General features: G+C 34.2%; 2 protein-coding genes across 2 annotated transcripts; both read left to right on the forward strand.

Annotated features, from left to right (window-relative positions):
- Positions 1–1,742: 1,742 nt before the first annotated feature.
- LOC123225062 (ABC transporter B family member 19-like) lies at positions 1,743–8,700 on the forward strand. The gene is made up of 10 exons (XM_044648907.1): positions 1,743–2,263; positions 2,349–2,403; positions 2,652–2,827; positions 3,121–3,321; positions 3,717–3,976; positions 4,066–4,382; positions 4,470–4,693; positions 4,837–5,656; positions 5,747–5,988; positions 7,271–8,700. The coding sequence occupies exons 1-10, from the start codon at positions 2,012–2,014 to the stop codon at positions 8,477–8,479; spliced, it is 3,756 nt and encodes a 1,251-aa protein (XP_044504842.1). The 5' UTR covers positions 1,743–2,011; the 3' UTR covers positions 8,480–8,700.
- Positions 8,701–15,177: 6,477 nt separating this feature from the next.
- Positions 15,178–16,630, forward strand: LOC123226150 (transcription factor PRE5-like). The gene is made up of 2 exons (XM_044650650.1): positions 15,178–15,772; positions 16,283–16,630. The coding sequence occupies exons 1-2, from the start codon at positions 15,656–15,658 to the stop codon at positions 16,433–16,435; spliced, it is 270 nt and encodes an 89-aa protein (XP_044506585.1). The 5' UTR covers positions 15,178–15,655; the 3' UTR covers positions 16,436–16,630.
- The last annotated feature ends 696 nt before the right edge of the window (positions 16,631–17,326 follow it).

Here is a 17,326-nt window from a genome sequence, read left to right on the forward strand (position 1 = left end):
GTAGCCGTTTGTTGCTGAGTTTTGAATTTTGAATTTGGGATGATTGGTGGTATCCAGCTCAGGGGATTGAGTTTAACCGTTGTGAATTTGAAATTTGAACAGTGAGAAACCGCCAATGTGAAATGGAGAATGCGAAGCGGATTGGGCCTAATTGGGCTTGGGCTTTGTTTGTATGAAACTATATATATATATGATTGTGTATCAGTTGCATAATTGTGACAAATCAGATTGGCAGCCCAAACAAGGCCAGCTTGGAGAAATTCCGAATTTAAGAAAGATTGGCTCAAGATGGATAAATAGATATTTAAACTTAATCTGAAAATAATTTATTTTTAATTTGATCCAAACTGATTTGAAATTTAATATTTAAATCGATTTAAACTCAACTTGCATAGAAAAATTAATCTAATTATTTACTCAAACTAGGCTTTTGATTTGAGTTGCACTTTGAGCTTGAGCACTCAAATTAAATGCAAACCTGATTGAAGAATCATTAGAGAAGAAAAAAAAATTGTCAGCAACAAAAGATTAGTTATGATGACATCAACGAGATAAAAGGCTTCAAGTTAAGTCAAACAATAATTTAAGTTCAAATAGCTTAAATAAGATATACAACTAATTTGAAAGCCTTGGTGGCTTGAAATGTGGAAATTTATTTTAAAAATACTTTAAATTCTTTAATAATCTCATAAGTGGGTTCAGGTTTGGGTTTGGGTTTGGGTTTGAATTGATCTTAAACTAACTAACTCTTATTGGAGTTTGATTCCACTTAAGTCTATCATGATAGATAATTATAAATCAAATATACCTCAAATCAGCATAAGGTAACCAAGAAATGAAATGGGGTGATAGCCAATATTAAGGCGGCCACATGTCATAACGAAAACAAATTTTGATATTGATTTCCAATTGAAGCTTATGTTTAGTCAGTCATATGGGTAAGGTAGGTGGGGATTTAGGTTCACAATTCCTAATTAAGTAAGAGAGAGAGGTTTGCATATAAAAGGAAGATACAAATTGAGATGATAGGAGGAATATACCATCACCTAATTTCGAATTCTGGTAATAGAACTCTTAACATATAAATTAAAATTCTTTCGAAAACTCAATCCAGATTAAGATTTGACCTTATCTAATTAATTAATTGGACATAATTAAAATGACATGCCCCATTTGACATGTGTTAAAACATAATTCACCTAATTAAAATAACATATTTTAGATGTTTTTTTTTTTTTTAAATCAAACACACGCATGAATTGACCTGTTTTGACATGAGACAATATGATCTAAACATAATAACACTTATATAAGAGTTCTGTTCGGAATAAGGAGAGTCAACCAAAATATACCTAGATTTGGCAAATAAGTTGGCCAATTTGAAACTACAGTTTTACATATCATATCAGCTGAAGGAGTCGCGTCAAAAATAGCCAATTCTAATATTATTTTGTTGAAATATATATATATATATTTAATCAACCCCACCCTTGTCAGTCATCATTGATTCTAAAAATATAATAATAATATCTAATCATCCGAAAGGGGCACAAAAGTCTAGAAAAAGATTCCAGTATATCTGAATTGAATTAAAATAAAATTATAATGAATATAAAAATGTTCATTTACACCCCTCTAAATTTATAGTTTACTATAAAACTCCTCAGGCCTCACACCAGCCCGTGCCTCTCATCTCTTCAAGCAGTCCAATTTTTTTTCTTGAACTTTGACCACTGGTCTAAATTCTGTCTCTTCACTTTCTCTTTCTATATTTACACTCTCTTTCTTTTTTGTACATACACTCTATTTTTTTTTTTACCTTGTTTCTTTGGACTTAATTTGGAGTTGAATTGAAAGAGAGAGCAAAGGGTGGTTGTTGGCTACTTGTTACATCTTTCATTTTCAATGCTTGAATCAGCAGCTCAGATCTTTCATTACTTTACTAAGTAACTAAACTCCCTCACTCACTCACAACCCACTTGCTGTTCTGTTTTGTTGAGCTATTGTTGCAATGGCTGAGGCCACTGAGGCTTCCAAGTCATTGCCTCCTGAAGCTGAGAAAAAGAAAGAGCAAAGCTTGCCATTTTATCAGCTTTTCTCATTTGCAGACAAGTTTGATTGGTTTTTGATGATCCTTGGAAGCTTAGGAGCTATTGTTCATGGCTCTTCTATGCCTATTTTCTTTCTCCTTTTTGGTGAAATGGTCAATGGCTTTGGCAAAAACCAAATGGACTTACACAAAATGATTCATGAAGTCTCCAAGGTATACAATTTTCTCACAAAACTCAATCTTTCTTCTTCTTTTCAGATCAAGATCTGAATTTTTTTCTTCTCCTTGTTTGTTTCAGTATGCACTTTACTTTGTGTACCTTGGCCTCGTTGTGTGTTTGTCATCTTATGCAGGTAAGTTATCTTTTTTTAATCTTCTGATTTGATCAGTAAGAGTTGTTGCACCAGGGCTCAAACTAGGTGTGACTGAGAACCCACGTGGTTAGACAAATGCTTTTGTCCTTTGTAAACATCTCTTTCTAATCCTCTAGTTTTTCAAGTTCTGATAAAACAAACGCTTAAGTTAATTCTCATACACACATCACTTTCTATCGTTGTTAATACATTATCTTAATCTTGTGTTGGTTTGAAAATTTGATCAGAAATTGCATGCTGGATGTACACTGGAGAGAGACAAGTAAGCACACTGAGGAAAAAGTATTTGGAGGCTGTGTTGAAACAAGATGTGGGGTTCTTTGATACTGATGCAAGAACTGGTGATATTGTCTTTAGTGTTTCAACAGACACTCTTCTCGTTCAAGATGCCATTAGTGAGAAGGCATAATTTGATCTAACAGTCTTTTTGTTATTTTATTTTATTTTATTTTTCTTTTTGTGTTTGTGTACCGTATTCAAAGCTATGGGGCCAAATCTAGGAAGGGGTAGTGATAAATTTGCAAAACCTCCTCTGGGTTGGTTGTGATGATGTATTAATGCGGGTCCCTAAAGGTCAAAGCATTTTCTTTCAATTTTGTGGGCGTACGTTAGCTTTCATAAGTTAAACGTGCGCCAGGCTTTGTGTTGTTGGACTTTTTGTGATTTCCAGTTCTTAATTGGACCTTTTTTTCACAGGTGGGGAATTTTATTCATTATTTGTCAACATTTCTGGCGGGTTTGGTGGTTGGTTTTGTATCAGCATGGAGGCTAGCACTGCTGAGTGTGGCAGTCATTCCTGGTATTGCTTTTGCTGGAGGCTTATACGCATATACTCTCACTGGCCTCACATCCAAGAGCCGGGAATCGTATGCGAATGCTGGAATAATTGCCGAGCAGGTGAGCTTTATTTTACTAAAATAGTGTGACAGTACTTAGAATTGTGCATTTTGGTTATGAAAATCTATTTGTTTATACTGCAAAGTGTTGTTATATTAATCTGTTTACCGCTTTTTAAATGGCAACTCGAAGCGGCATGGCAATGATGTTTACCATGTGCATCATTAAAAGGAGATGTTTACTTAGCTTTAAGAATTTCATATTGCCAAAACCTGAATTTTTATTTTTGTCAACTTTGGTCAACGTTGTTTTATGTAAGACATTAATCTTTTGGATTTCATTTCTTTAATGATCCAGAAAATGGTTTAATTGACTCTTGTGAAGAATTTATGCCTGCATTTTTATGCCAGTTTTTATTACAGTTCATCCATCTAAATCTTTTACTATTTGCATAGGCCATTGCACAAGTTCGGACAGTGTACTCTTTTGTTGGTGAGGGCAAGGCCCTTAATTCCTATTCAGATGCGATACAGAACACGTTGAAACTTGGATATAAGGCTGGTATGGCCAAAGGTCTTGGTCTGGGATGTACATATGGAATTGCTTGCATGTCATGGGCTCTTGTTTTCTGGTACGCTGGTGTATTTATCAGGAATGGACAGACTGATGGAGGGAAGGCATTCACAGCAATTTTCTCTGCCATTGTTGGTGGCATGTAAGATCTTGAGTCACTAGTCTCTCATTTTATTAATTGCAGATGTTTAAGCTTACTTTTAATTATGATGCATTGTTCGGATTTTTCAGGAGTTTGGGTCAGTCTTTTTCAAATCTCGGAGCATTTAGCAAAGGTAAAGCAGCTGGCTACAAATTGATGGAAATCATCAAGCAAAAGCCGTCCATAATTCAGGACCCCTCAGATGGAAAATGCTTGTCGGAGGTTAATGGCAATATAGAATTCAAGGATGTAACCTTCAGCTATCCATCGAGGCCGGATGTCATCATCTTCAGGAATTTCTCAATTTTTCTTCCTGCCAGAAAGACTGTTGCAGTTGTTGGTGGCAGTGGATCTGGAAAAAGCACTGTTGTCTCTTTAATAGAAAGATTCTATGATCCTAATCAGGGTAACTAAAAAACTTTAATCCTGTTAAAAGATTTAAGTTTCTGTGACCTTTAATGGATGGTTGAAATAATGTCTTCTTGGTGAGCAGGGCAAGTTTTGCTGGATAACGTGGACATTAGAACACTTCATCTGGGATGGTTACGTGATCAGATAGGTCTTGTGAACCAAGAGCCAGCACTCTTTGCAACCACCATACTTGAGAACATACTCTATGGAAAAACTGATGCAACAATGGCTGAAGTGGAAGCTGCTGCTTCTGCTGCAAATGCACATAGCTTTATCACCTTACTTCCTAATGGGTACAACACTCAGGTTGGTACTGATAAGCCAAATTAGTTTAAATTTGATTTCACAATCACATACTCAAAATTTTATTTCTTCTCTTTCCCACCTCAAATGCCTGATGGCATATATGCATAAATGTTGATGTTATTTGCCTTTTTATCTGAAATCAGGTGGGAGAGCGTGGAGTGCAGCTTTCTGGTGGCCAGAAACAGAGAATTGCAATCACCAGAGCAATGTTGAAAAATCCCAAGATTCTTGTCCTTGATGAAGCAACTAGTGCACTTGATGCAAGCTCAGAGAGCATTGTCCAAGAAGCGCTCGATCGTCTCATGGTGGGAAGAACAACTGTTGTTGTTGCTCATCGCCTCTCCACCATTAGAAATGTTGATACAATTGCAGTTATACAACAAGGACAGGTAGTTGAGACAGGAACACATGAAGAATTGATTGCTAAGGCTGGGGCCTATGCTTCATTAATCAGATTCCAAGAAATGGTCAGGAATAGAGACTTTGCAAACCCATCAACCTGCCGTTCACGTTCTTCACATCTAAGCCATTCATTGTCAACAAAGTCCCTAGGCCTCCGCTTGGGCAGCTTAAGAAACTTGAGCTATTCCTACAGTACTGGTGCTGATGGCAGGATGGAGATGGTCTCAAGCACTGAAACTGACCACAAAAATCCTGCCCCTGATGGCTATTTCTTCCGTCTTCTCAAGCTTAATGCTCCTGAATGGCCATATTCAATAATGGGTGCCTTAGGGTCTGTGCTATCTGGTTTCATAGGTCCAACTTTTGCTATTGTGATGAGCAATATGATTGAAGTTTTTTACTATAGAAATCCTGCAGCCATGGAAAGGAAAACTAAGGAGTATGTCTTTATTTACATTGGTGCTGGTCTTTATGCTGTTGTTGCATATTTGATACAGCATTACTTCTTCAGTATCATGGGAGAGAACCTCACCACAAGGGTGAGAAGAATGATGCTTGCAGGTATTTTATCTATCTCTTGTTTCGATCTCATCTTTGTTAAATATAGATTTTCACCACTCATGATTCTTCTGGTATACTCTCTCTCTTTAGCAATCCTAAGGAATGAAGTTGGATGGTTCGATGAGGAAGAGCATAACTCAAGCCTAGTTGCAGCTCGATTAGCAACTGATGCTGCAGATGTCAAATCGGCAATCGCTGAAAGAATCTCAGTCATACTTCAAAACATGACTTCGCTACTCACTTCATTTATTGTTGCCTTCATAGTGGAATGGAGAGTCTCACTTCTCATTCTGGTCACCTTCCCTCTTCTGGTCCTTGCCAACTTTGCTCAAGTAAGCTCACTCATAAAACACTCAACTCAACATTTTACTCAAATAAATGTCAACATTTATGAGGTGGGTTTGAACCAAACTTCAAAAGGACACATGGGTAATTCTAATTTTGATTTAAGAATCTAATAGCTTCACTATATCTTTCTACAAAACGCCAAGAGCAAATCATGTGGCTAAACAATAGTGCATTGTGCGTGGTTCCTCCAAGGCAGTTGCATTAACTTCTGAAAAATTCTGCATAAACTCTAATATAATATAAGCTTCATATAAAATACTCAAGATTCCATCAACTTCAATATATGTTCATGTTTAGCTTATTTCTTGAAGCTATGACTCCTTATTTTCTTTTCTTTTCTTATGCTAGTTAACATGTCAAGTTGTGTACTTTCTCTCATAGTTTCTTTGCATTGCTCTTAGATTTTTAGCATCACCACACTGCACAAGCCTCTGTATATCAGTTCTGTATGTGTCAGAATTTTATTTTAGTCACCCAAGTGAAAGGTCTTTTTTTTTCTTTTCCTAGTTACGTGAGCTCTTTATGATAGAGCTAGATGCCACCATTTTTGTTTGTCTCTGAAGATTCTTGGTCCGTGATTGCATTATTTCTGTCTGATATTATTATACACTTATAATAACTTTTCTCAATTTTTTTCAATTTCTTTTCTTTTGTTCGTTTGAATTTTTTTGTAAAGGGTGTCAGGGTGTGACAGTCTTTATTGGCATGACAATGAATATAAGTGAGTGGCAGAGAGAGGGGGACTTGTAAAGTTGGTGAAAAATGCTAACTTGCGCAGGGTGCACATGTTTGCACAGAAAACCCTTTTGACATTATTTTGTTTAGGCTTCCATTTATGGGTTTGTGGGGCTTCCAGGATCAGGTTCTGTTTTCTCTAAGTGAGGTACCCGAGTCCATGTTCATCGTTAGTTTTTAGTGGACCATTGTTTCTTAAATTGCACATGCTTTATGCACAGTGAAAACAGACTTAATATCTTTAAAACCATCTGCTAAAATGTAAGTGTCCTATTCATCTACTTGTCCTTCGTTGGAGGAACACTATTTTGTGGCCCATTTATATTAAAGTTACCTTGGTTTGGTACCATCCATTTGGTTCATTATAGGAATAAAAGATAGTAACTTGTTTGCTCTTAGTAGTTCATGATAATTTACGATTAAGATGTGATTAAATGATTTTACTTATTGGTGCAAGTTTGAATGTGGTAAAGTGATGGATTAATAGTTTTGGGACAACTAGTTAATTCTGTTAATTTTTGTATTATACAGCAACTCTCTCTGAAAGGGTTTGCTGGAGACACTGCCAAGGCTCATGCAAAGACCAGCATGGTTGCTGGTGAGGGAGTGAGCAATATCCGAACTGTTGCAGCGTTTAATGCTCAGAACAAGATCCTCTCCTTGTTCTGTCATGAGCTTCATGTGCCACAACGACAAAGCCTGAGACGTAGCCAGAGCTCTGGCATTCTTTTTGGGCTTTCTCAGCTTGCTCTTTATGCCTCTGAAGCTCTCATTCTATGGTATGGTGCCCACCTTGTTAGCAAAGGTGTATCAACATTTTCAAAGGTTATCAAGGTTTTTGTAGTCCTAGTCATCACGGCAAATTCAGTTGCAGAAACTGTTAGTCTTGCTCCAGAGATTATTAGGGGAGGTGAAGCTGTTGGTTCAGTGTTTTCTATTTTGGACCGCTCTACCAGGATTGACCCTGATGATCCTGATGCCGAGCCTGTAGAAACCATTCGCGGAGAAATTGAACTTAGACATGTTGATTTTGCGTATCCATCACGGCCTGATATTATTGTTTTCAAAGACTTTAACCTTAGAATCCGTGCTGGCCAGAGCCAAGCTCTTGTGGGTGCTAGTGGGTCTGGTAAAAGTTCTGTGATTGCATTGATAGAGCGTTTTTATGATCCAATAGTTGGGAAAGTTATGATTGATGGAAAGGATATTCGTAGACTGAACTTGAAGTCCCTTAGACTTAAGATTGGATTGGTGCAACAAGAGCCAGCCCTATTTGCCGCAAGCATTTTTGACAACATTGCATATGGAAAAGACGGAGCAACCGAAGCTGAAGTAATTGAAGCGGCTCGTGCAGCTAATGTTCATGGATTTGTCAGTGCATTGCCTGATGGATATAAAACACCAGTTGGTGAGAGAGGGGTTCAACTTTCTGGGGGTCAAAAACAAAGGATAGCAATTGCTAGGGCTGTTCTCAAGAACCCAACAATACTCTTGCTTGATGAGGCCACAAGTGCCCTTGATGCTGAATCTGAGTGTGTGCTACAAGAAGCACTCAAGAAGCTAATGAGGGGTCGAACCACAGTGCTTGTGGCTCACCGCTTATCCACAATAAGAGGCGTGGACAACATTGCGGTGGTGCAAGATGGTCGGATAGTAGAACAAGGTAGCCACTCCGAATTGGTTAGCCGAGCTGAAGGTGCATACTCTAGACTCTTGCAACTACAGCATCATCACATATGAGAGAGTGTTTTGATTGAAGCAGCCTGGCCTTGCTTGCGGTAATTAAGTTTGGGTCCCATTAACCTCATATTTCCATTTTTCTTCTGATGATGAGATAGTTGTAGATATGGAATTGTGGAGACCATATCTTAAAATATACTGCCCCATTTGCGAGGGGGTAGCCTTGTGTTATATTATTAGTATCCTATGGTGCATAATCCTTGTTCATCCTTATTGGCCAACTGCAATTTGGTATACTCAAAAAGCTAATCCCACGTGACAATTTTCCAGCCCAAGTGACTCTTTTGCTAAAGTAATCTCTCTAAGTTTCACATGAGGCCATGTCTTGAATTTTATCTGGGTTTTAAGACCCTCAAATGCAAAGGTGGATCTGATTCGAGCTAGTTCTAATCAAATTCATGTCTCAACCTAAACCTATCGATTTTGAGCTAAAACTCCTACTTGGTTTGAAATTGATTTGTTGATTCATCCAATGATACTGTTTATCCTATTGAAAATACTGTTTATCTCACATGCGATCCTTTGGTGACATTGTGCACCAGTTTGAACGAATTCGAATCGGCATTAAGATTTCAATCCGATCTCATGCTCTAGGCTTGGATTGAATCCAACCATTATGGATCAGCAATTGTTAAACTCCAAGAAAATTTAGTAAAAAGAATGTTAATAATTTCTCTTGAACAAAATGAAGACATATTCATATGTAGCAAATGGAATGAATCATTGTAAAGATATGATGAAAACTTTTAAGAAGATATCAAAGTTCAAGCATGCGTTGCAGAAGTGGAGTGCACATTAAACAGGGCCCAACTAATGTTCAATTTTTGAGTGCACTTTTCCAGTTCCTGTTGGTGCGGTGATCTTCAAAAGTATCCATATCCCATATTCAAGATAATTTTTTGGTGAGAAAGATAACTTAGCTAGCTTTTTCAACGATCAGATAAACCATTATTATGTTAACTAAAAGGGTGTGTACTTGTTCTGCCACAAAGGTGAAAGAAAATTTAAGAAGGCTCCAGGAAGAGGGCCCTAAAGCTTTTTTACATTTCATTGATGCAATGCCAGTAGGACAGACGCAAAGGCATGGGAGTCTTTGGTAAAAAGAATATGGCTCTACAACAGAGAGAGTGGGGCATGGAAGAGATAAATGAATGCATCAAGTCAGTCTCCTCATGGCTCGGTTGAAAAATATATGTTAGTGTTTTAAATAATCATTGCAAATAAATAAAAACTAATAAAATAAGTAAAAAATGTGATATTAAAATATAAACATTGAGTGTTGATTTTGGCTCTTTCTCATATGGTTGAATGACTTTTAGTTGAAAGTTACCTTTAATAAGGTTTGAACTTACACTCTCTTTGTTGTTTGAGTGTCTCATTTTTGTTATTCAAATTAATCATTAAAATATGTAATCCAATTTTACTCTCTTTTTCTTGTAACAAGTAAAATTTATTTTTAAGTTAAATTATTTATTCAAAATTAAACTAATTATATTAAATAAAAAAATTTTAAATTTAATGATTAATTTTATGGATAGTATATCAAATCAAATAAATTAAAATTAAAATTTTAATTCATTAGAGATGAATTTTGAATCCCTACCATCACATTTATTTTCTTCCTTGTCACTGCAACTCCCCTGGGACCACCGAATTTTACACTTGAGTAACATGCAAATCCAGTTACCATATCAGACAAAAGGGTAACAATTTTTTATGGCAGAGTGGTGAAATTTGTAGTTGTTTCACCGGAAAAAGGGTTTCAATACCCAGTAGATGGCAGTAGTTACTGATGGTTAACAGGAATGTACAAGTAAAATTCAACTCAGATGTGAAAAGTGTTGTCTGGCAATTGAAAGAGACACAATCACATGGTGAAAATGTACAGTGATTTTGATGGCAGAAGCGGAGTTGGAAATTTAGTGGTGGTTGTGTGGAGGATTGGATTTAAATTGAGCCAAATCGAGTTTAAATTTGACTTGATTTTATAATAAAGTTCGTTGAGTTTATAAAAGTTAAGTTTAAATTTGGTTTAAATTCGATTCAACTTATTTTAAATTCGAATTTTTAACTAATTCGTTATTAAAACAGAGTAATTTTAATATATATTAGACAAAACGATATCGTTTTGTGTCAAAATTTTTAATTCATAAATTTGACAAGTAATTCAAGCGAGCTTGCATAAAATTGACTTGTTTTAAGTTCGTTTGAATAGAGCTTAAACTCACACTTGAATGAACTTAGTTTGAATCTTACCCTAATTATGTATTACTAATTTATCCCTGGGGCCATCTGCAATAAAATACAATGAATTTCTGTTTCTGTCACAGTAGTAATACTGTACAGTCTACATTGGTGTTTTCTACCTCATGAGAAAAATCTGGAAATTTTGCAGGTCCAACCCATTTTAATGGAGGAACCATTTTGTTTTCTTTTAGGCATTTTGATGGATGCCCATCAATTTTCAATTCACCCACCATTTCTGCCTTGTCTTCCGTGGCGTTTAAACATTTTTTAGCCTTGGATCTTTGCTTAGGATAACACTAAAAGGGGTAAAATTAGGTGTGTAAATAAACTGAATCGAGTACTACTTAAGTCAATAGAATAAACATAAGATTTGAGCTCAAATTCCGATTTGATGAGCTCAAGTGTTGTTGGCTCGAGGTGTAAGTGCAAATTGACTCATACCCAACCCTATATATGGATATGATTTGACAATATATAAACCGAAAATTTACAACATACTATATTATTAACCTTATGTGTATTAGATAAGATAGATGTTGAGTTAACATAACAAGTTGATTTAACCTAAAATGATTTAGATGAGTTTGTGAGAGTACTATAGGTGGATGTGATTCGAAGCTGATCAAGTTTAAATTATTGTTCGGTTTGAAATCAATGTCTCGTTGGGATAGTAATACCGGATCAAAACCAACTCTACTTATGACATACAAAAGCAAGTAGTGGGCTACAAGAGTTTGATTGCAAATACTTGCATTAATTGGGGTTTGTGGGCTGTGTCAAGAGTTGTTCTGTGGGTCTGTATGAGAAACTTCAATGCCCAATAACTCAATTTGTACTTATCTCATGGGCTTTCAAGTTCAGTTATGGGTTTAGAAGTCTTGCCTAAGCAATGAGGTAAACAAAACGGCGTATTAATGGGCTTTAGGACCTTTTATGGGCATTTTCTTGTCATTTTGGGCCCTTTTAGCCTAATAAGTTAATAGACAAGCCCAGCTTGGAAAATGGTTAAAAACATCTTTTTATGACCAAATCAGCTAGCTTTCTTTCATAAATTTTCACCATGATGACTTGATTTACTAGGGATTAAATCAAGCGTGAAAAAGGTTTAGCTCCGTATCAACTTAAATTTAGATTTAAAAGAGTTAATTCAAAAGATTAATTTAAGATTAATGAGTTGAGATTCAAACTTAATAAAAAAATAATTAATTTTAGATTTGATATAAACTAGTTTGACCTTAAATATTCGCATTATATGAAACTTAACTTATTTTATGAAAACGAATCCAATCATTATCTCAAACTTAGTCATTCAATTTAAGTTTATGCAATTCAAATCATTTCAAGTCCCAAATCCACATGGATTGAATTTGACCCTAAAAGTTACAAGCATATATTTAGCATCTAAACGAGGAAACCGCTACCCCAAAGACCAAACTTTCTTAAAATTCAGAAATTGCGGAAGAAAATGAGAGCAGGAATTTAAGCGAGGATCCTGGAACAGATTTCTGTAGGCCTTACTGTTTTTGGCCTCTAATTCACATCACACGCGTACAATGTCGGTGGATTACTTACTCTTCTTGTTTGACTGACTTTATCTCATTAATTTTTATTAATTCCTTGTTTAAACCCCGATCGAATTTAATTTGAATTCTTTTGTTCATCAATTTGATTGAAAGAAAAGTTAAAGTTGGTGAAGAGAAGCAATTACATAATATAATTACTTGTAAGCCAATCGATAATACAACAGTTCTCTATTATAATAAAGCTGAATTTACAAGTGAAATTAAGAGCATGCTTAAACATCATTAATTCAATGTCGGAGACTCTAATGCATGCTTAACTTTGTATTAGCAAACATAATCCAGCCAACACTAAACTTGTCGGAGACCAATAACCTCTCCAACTCCAAGTTTCAACATTTTATATAAAATTCCAAACGCAAATAGGATAACATATTATAATATGGTATAAGAAATACGGGAATTATATAATTTTTTTTTAATAGAATAGATAGTAGCGTTAGAGTTGGATTCGATTTTAACCAAATTGAGCTTAGAGGTGATTCGAGTCTGAATCAAACGCATAACGCTCAGTTCAAGTTAAAACTCATTTGAGTTGATGAACAATGTTACTAGATGGTTACCAATAATGTAAACAGTATTACAGGAGAAAAGTAAACAATTTTTCAGATGAATAAACAATGTTATTGAATAGATAAACGAATCAATTTTAAGTTAAATTACTAAACAATGACTCTAGTTCAAAATCAACTCCTTAGCAACATAACACGACAAAATTTATCGGAGATTGATAACTTTTCCAATTTTCAATACATACCGTATCTTTGTGTATATAAAAAATTTGAAAGTATACAACTTGAGACTAGATCAAAGACATAATACTTCTCTCAATGAGCAACTAAGCAGTGTCATTGGAGGATCATCAACAATATGAATAATATTGTCATTTTGATTAACAATATTACAAGATAGATAAATAAACTAATTTTGAGTTAATTATTGAATTGAAACTTTAGTTCAAAATTAACTAATTTGAGTCAAATTATAGATTTAATATGAATAAATTTGGATTGAATTCACTCCTAAACAAGATTTCTTGAGGATATTTTAGTCTTATATTCGAGTCCCAATTGAATTGGAATGTCCTCTCAATCAATGTTTGTCATGTTGATAAAATGTGGTTCATAAAGCTCCATTTAAGTAAAACCCCACATGTATTAACATGTGAGGACACTTATGCAATCAATCAGAAACGTTTTTTGTCTTCTTGATGTTAATTTTGCCCTCTTATTGAGGATCATGTGAACTGTGAAGAGCTAGCCTTGTTGATCTTCTCTGTCTTGTCCTTATTTCTCTAATGAGATGTCAAAACACTGTTGAATGTAAAATCCTAAGATAATTAATATTATTAAATAGATTGATCGGTTAGATTAATGATATCAACCATTAGTATAATATAATTAAAAATTTAAAATAGATTTTAGTTAAAAACAAATTAATCCAAGTGTTTTTAACATAATGTTTACTTTTAAAAAAAATTAAAATTTAAAAATCAATCCAAAAATTAGGAACCCTAACACGGATGTGGTTTCTTTACCACTGTCACGGTCTAACCTTGTCTCCCTAAATGTTTGACAAAGATACCATGAACCACCAGGAAGATCTGGTTCAAGAATCAGTTGATTATTTTATATATAAATATAATAAATTATTGATTAATGAATTAAAGGGTCCTAGCTCATAAGTAGAAGGGTCGTCCAAATTTCTACTAACACGTGACACTGCTTGACAAAAGCTATGAAATTTCATCTTCTCCATGCCCCTTTTAGAAATTTCATCTCTATAATATAATGTACTTGACTAAGACAAGACACGTGTCATGTGGTTTGTGTGAGGATATGGAGCATGTGACTTACTCAAATTTACAATACAACCCTCACGTAGTCATGTCCCTAAACAAGGTTGAAAACCAATTATTTGAGAGAGAGGGCCTGTGTGTGTGTGTGTGAGAGGATTTGCTTGATAACCTAAATTTGCTCTAACTAATTAAATTAATTATATATTTTGAGATAAGATTTTATATATATAATATATAAAAGTATAGTATTAAAGTGTTGATCCAAAAAATCATGCCGTGAAATTATATGTGTAAATAATATATATAATTTTATATATAAATAATGATATATTATAATATAATTAAATATTATTTTTTTTTTTTAAAATTATAAATTATATGATAAAATATTATTATTTATATACAAAATTTTATATATTATTAATACATATAACATTATTTATTTTTAAAGTGATTTGATCTACTATTCAAAAAACTATATTTAATGTTACTTTGTTGTTTGTTTTGACTAAAATTTGACAAAGTGATACTGTATTGCTCAAGTTATGAGACAACTACTATCTCATAAAAAGAGGAGATAAATATGATATGTGATTGAATAAATCATAAAATTATCAAAATTTATCATTCTTAATCTAACTCAGATTAGAGTTTGACTTAGATGATAAAACATATATAAGATGGGTGTATTTTGGTATGGGAAGGGTAACAATAAGGGAAAGTTCATGAAAGGTGTCAATAGGTGATTTGGTGATGGAATAGAGGGATTGAAGGATTGATTGGAGAGGATGAGTTTCCATGTTCACATGGAGATGTGTATTGAGAGATGCACATGAAGGCCCACTTTGTTAGCTTAAGAACAAACACATTTCTAAAAGCCCACTTGAGTTCAAACCCCAACTTGGGAACAAACTTAACAAGTGAATTCTCTCTCAATTTTTTAACGTGAAACTCGAATTCATTGTATAAGATAAATCTAAGTGTTTAATCAATTTATTATATATGTTTCTAAGAGGTTTCGAAACTGTACCCTTTTTGCTGCTTAAATGCTTCACTTTTATCACTCAAACTTTTCCCTACTGGCCAGTCTTTCTCTTTAGTTCACTCCTGATCACTTAAAAAACCAACCTCACACACAGCCCTCCTCACTACTCCACTGCTTTCTCCAATGCACTTGTCTTCTTCATAACCAACATCACTGTCTTTGTTATTGTGCTCTCTCTCTTTATTTACTTCCTTTGGTGGTCCTCGCTCTCTTTATAACTCTCTTATCGCTTTCTCCAATTTTTCATCTCTTTTATATCTCAACTCTGGATATCCTTTTCTCTGCTCTCTCCCTCTCTCTCACCTTCTTTTTCTTCCTACACTAAACCTATTCTTCTTCTCCTCTAAGCTCTATAAACCTCCTAGAGATTCATTTCATGAGCTAGTTTATATACATATATATTATTGTTTATTTCTAGTAAACCCCTTAAGGCTTTAAGCTCATACTTCGAAAGATTAAATCACACTACAACGTGTGTAAAGAGCACCACCACCACCACCATCATCATGTCTAGCCGAAGGTCGAGGCAATCTGGTTCGAGGATCAGTGATGATCAGATCATTGATCTCGTTTCCAAATTACGCCAACTTCTTCCTGAGATTCGTGATAGGCGCCCTGACAAGGTACACTATATAGCTATCTTTCTTTCATAATATATACATGCAATAAATTAACTTGTATAAAATATTATATTATATGAATATACAGTCAGGTCACGAAGAAGAAGAAGACGGAGAGAACTGGGTAAAAAATATAATAATAATAATGCAACATGCTAGCATGGTTGCATGTTGCACATGTATTATAATAGTATATTTCAGTTATAATATATATGAAAAGACTGTAGACATGTTTGAAAATGTTGACCAAAGAAAAAAAAAATTAAAGAGGAAGGTAGATGTTTCTTTCTTCAACTGTGAGTTCTGTACAAGTTCTTCCATTGACTTTAACAGAAGAAAATGCTATATATATAAACATTCAGGTCAAAAGTTTTGGCATAGCTTCAGCCTTATTTTATGGCATGTTGTGTTTTAAATGATTTCATGTGCATGTTTACATGAAACACAATGGTTGGCTGGCTGACTGGGTACGTTTATAATTTGACTTGTGAATTTAATATTAATTTTGTGCAGGTTTCGGCATCCAAGGTTCTACAGGAAACCTGCAACTACATTAGAAGTTTGCACAGAGAAGTTGATGATCTGAGTGAGCGACTATCTCAGCTTCTCTCTACCATTGATGCTGATAGTGCTGAGGCTGCAATAATTAGGAGTTTAATTATGTAATGTCTAATTATATATATAATTAATTAATGTCGTTTTAATTTCTAGGTTAATTTGTACTTGAAGCTGCTTAATTACTAAGTTTTAGGTTTGGTCAATAGATCAAACTCCTTTGCTTATGGGTAATTATATAATTAAGTTGTATAATAAAAAAGCTTGCATTGGCAAATCCACTTATGCATAAATATTGTATTATAAAGGTGTTAATGTTATTTGAAATAACAAAGGAATCAATCACATCAGAATGCATTTGATTCACCCAAAACAGAGCTAATATTATTTCAATATCCTTTCACCTATCTCATCAATCTAGTTACTATGAGTATATTTATGAAAGAATTGTTGTATCACTCCTACTAAAATTCTTATCTTAAGAAATATCTGATTAAGATTATCTCCAAAAGAAACTATGTTATTTTTCTTATTTATCAGAGAAACCCTACTAGGTTTCTTTTCCATGAGAAGAATCCTAAAGTGGTCCTCCATTTATGGGTCCGAGCAATAGGATTCATGTGTATAACATCTTATAAATCAAATGGTTGCTAATTCTGTAATATCTCTGGTTTATATTGTACGCTTTAAACATACAGTTAATCATAATTTTGTTTTTTGTTTTGCAACTAAAAACATATTTTAAAGGCTTAAAAAGTTTATATTTAACCACCTTTTATCTCTTTCATACTTTAGTGATGTGAGATTTTTCTAAAAATATCACAAATTCTAACATTTATTAGGTGGGTCTCATAATATATGTCTAATTTATTTGTGAATTTAATGCAAGATAAAGCGCATATATATATATATATATATATATATATATATATATATATATATATATATATATATATATAATATATCTTGTGAACCCCCTGAGGTTGAATATTGATTAAATTC

The sequence above is a fragment of the Mangifera indica genome, chromosome 9, assembly GCF_011075055.1.
Source record: "Mangifera indica cultivar Alphonso chromosome 9, CATAS_Mindica_2.1, whole genome shotgun sequence".
Classification (NCBI taxonomy): Eukaryota; Viridiplantae; Streptophyta; class Magnoliopsida; order Sapindales; family Anacardiaceae; genus Mangifera; species Mangifera indica.

Excerpts from the sequence above, each read along its gene's own strand:
- LOC123226150 (XM_044650650.1), top strand. The coding sequence starts at position 15,656 with ATGTCTAGCCGAAGGTCGAGGCAATCTGGTTCGAGGATCAGTGATGAT. Across the intron at positions 15,773-16,282 it reads GTGATAGGCGCCCTGACAAG|GTTTCGGCATCCAAGGTTCT; the intron begins GTACACTATATA and ends AATTTTGTGCAG.
- LOC123225062 (XM_044648907.1), top strand. The coding sequence starts at position 2,012 with ATGGCTGAGGCCACTGAGGCTTCCAAGTCATTGCCTCCTGAAGCTGAG. Across the intron at positions 4,383-4,469 it reads ATTCTATGATCCTAATCAGG|GGCAAGTTTTGCTGGATAAC; the intron begins GTAACTAAAAAA and ends CTTGGTGAGCAG. Across the intron at positions 5,989-7,270 it reads TCCTTGCCAACTTTGCTCAA|CAACTCTCTCTGAAAGGGTT; the intron begins GTAAGCTCACTC and ends TGTATTATACAG.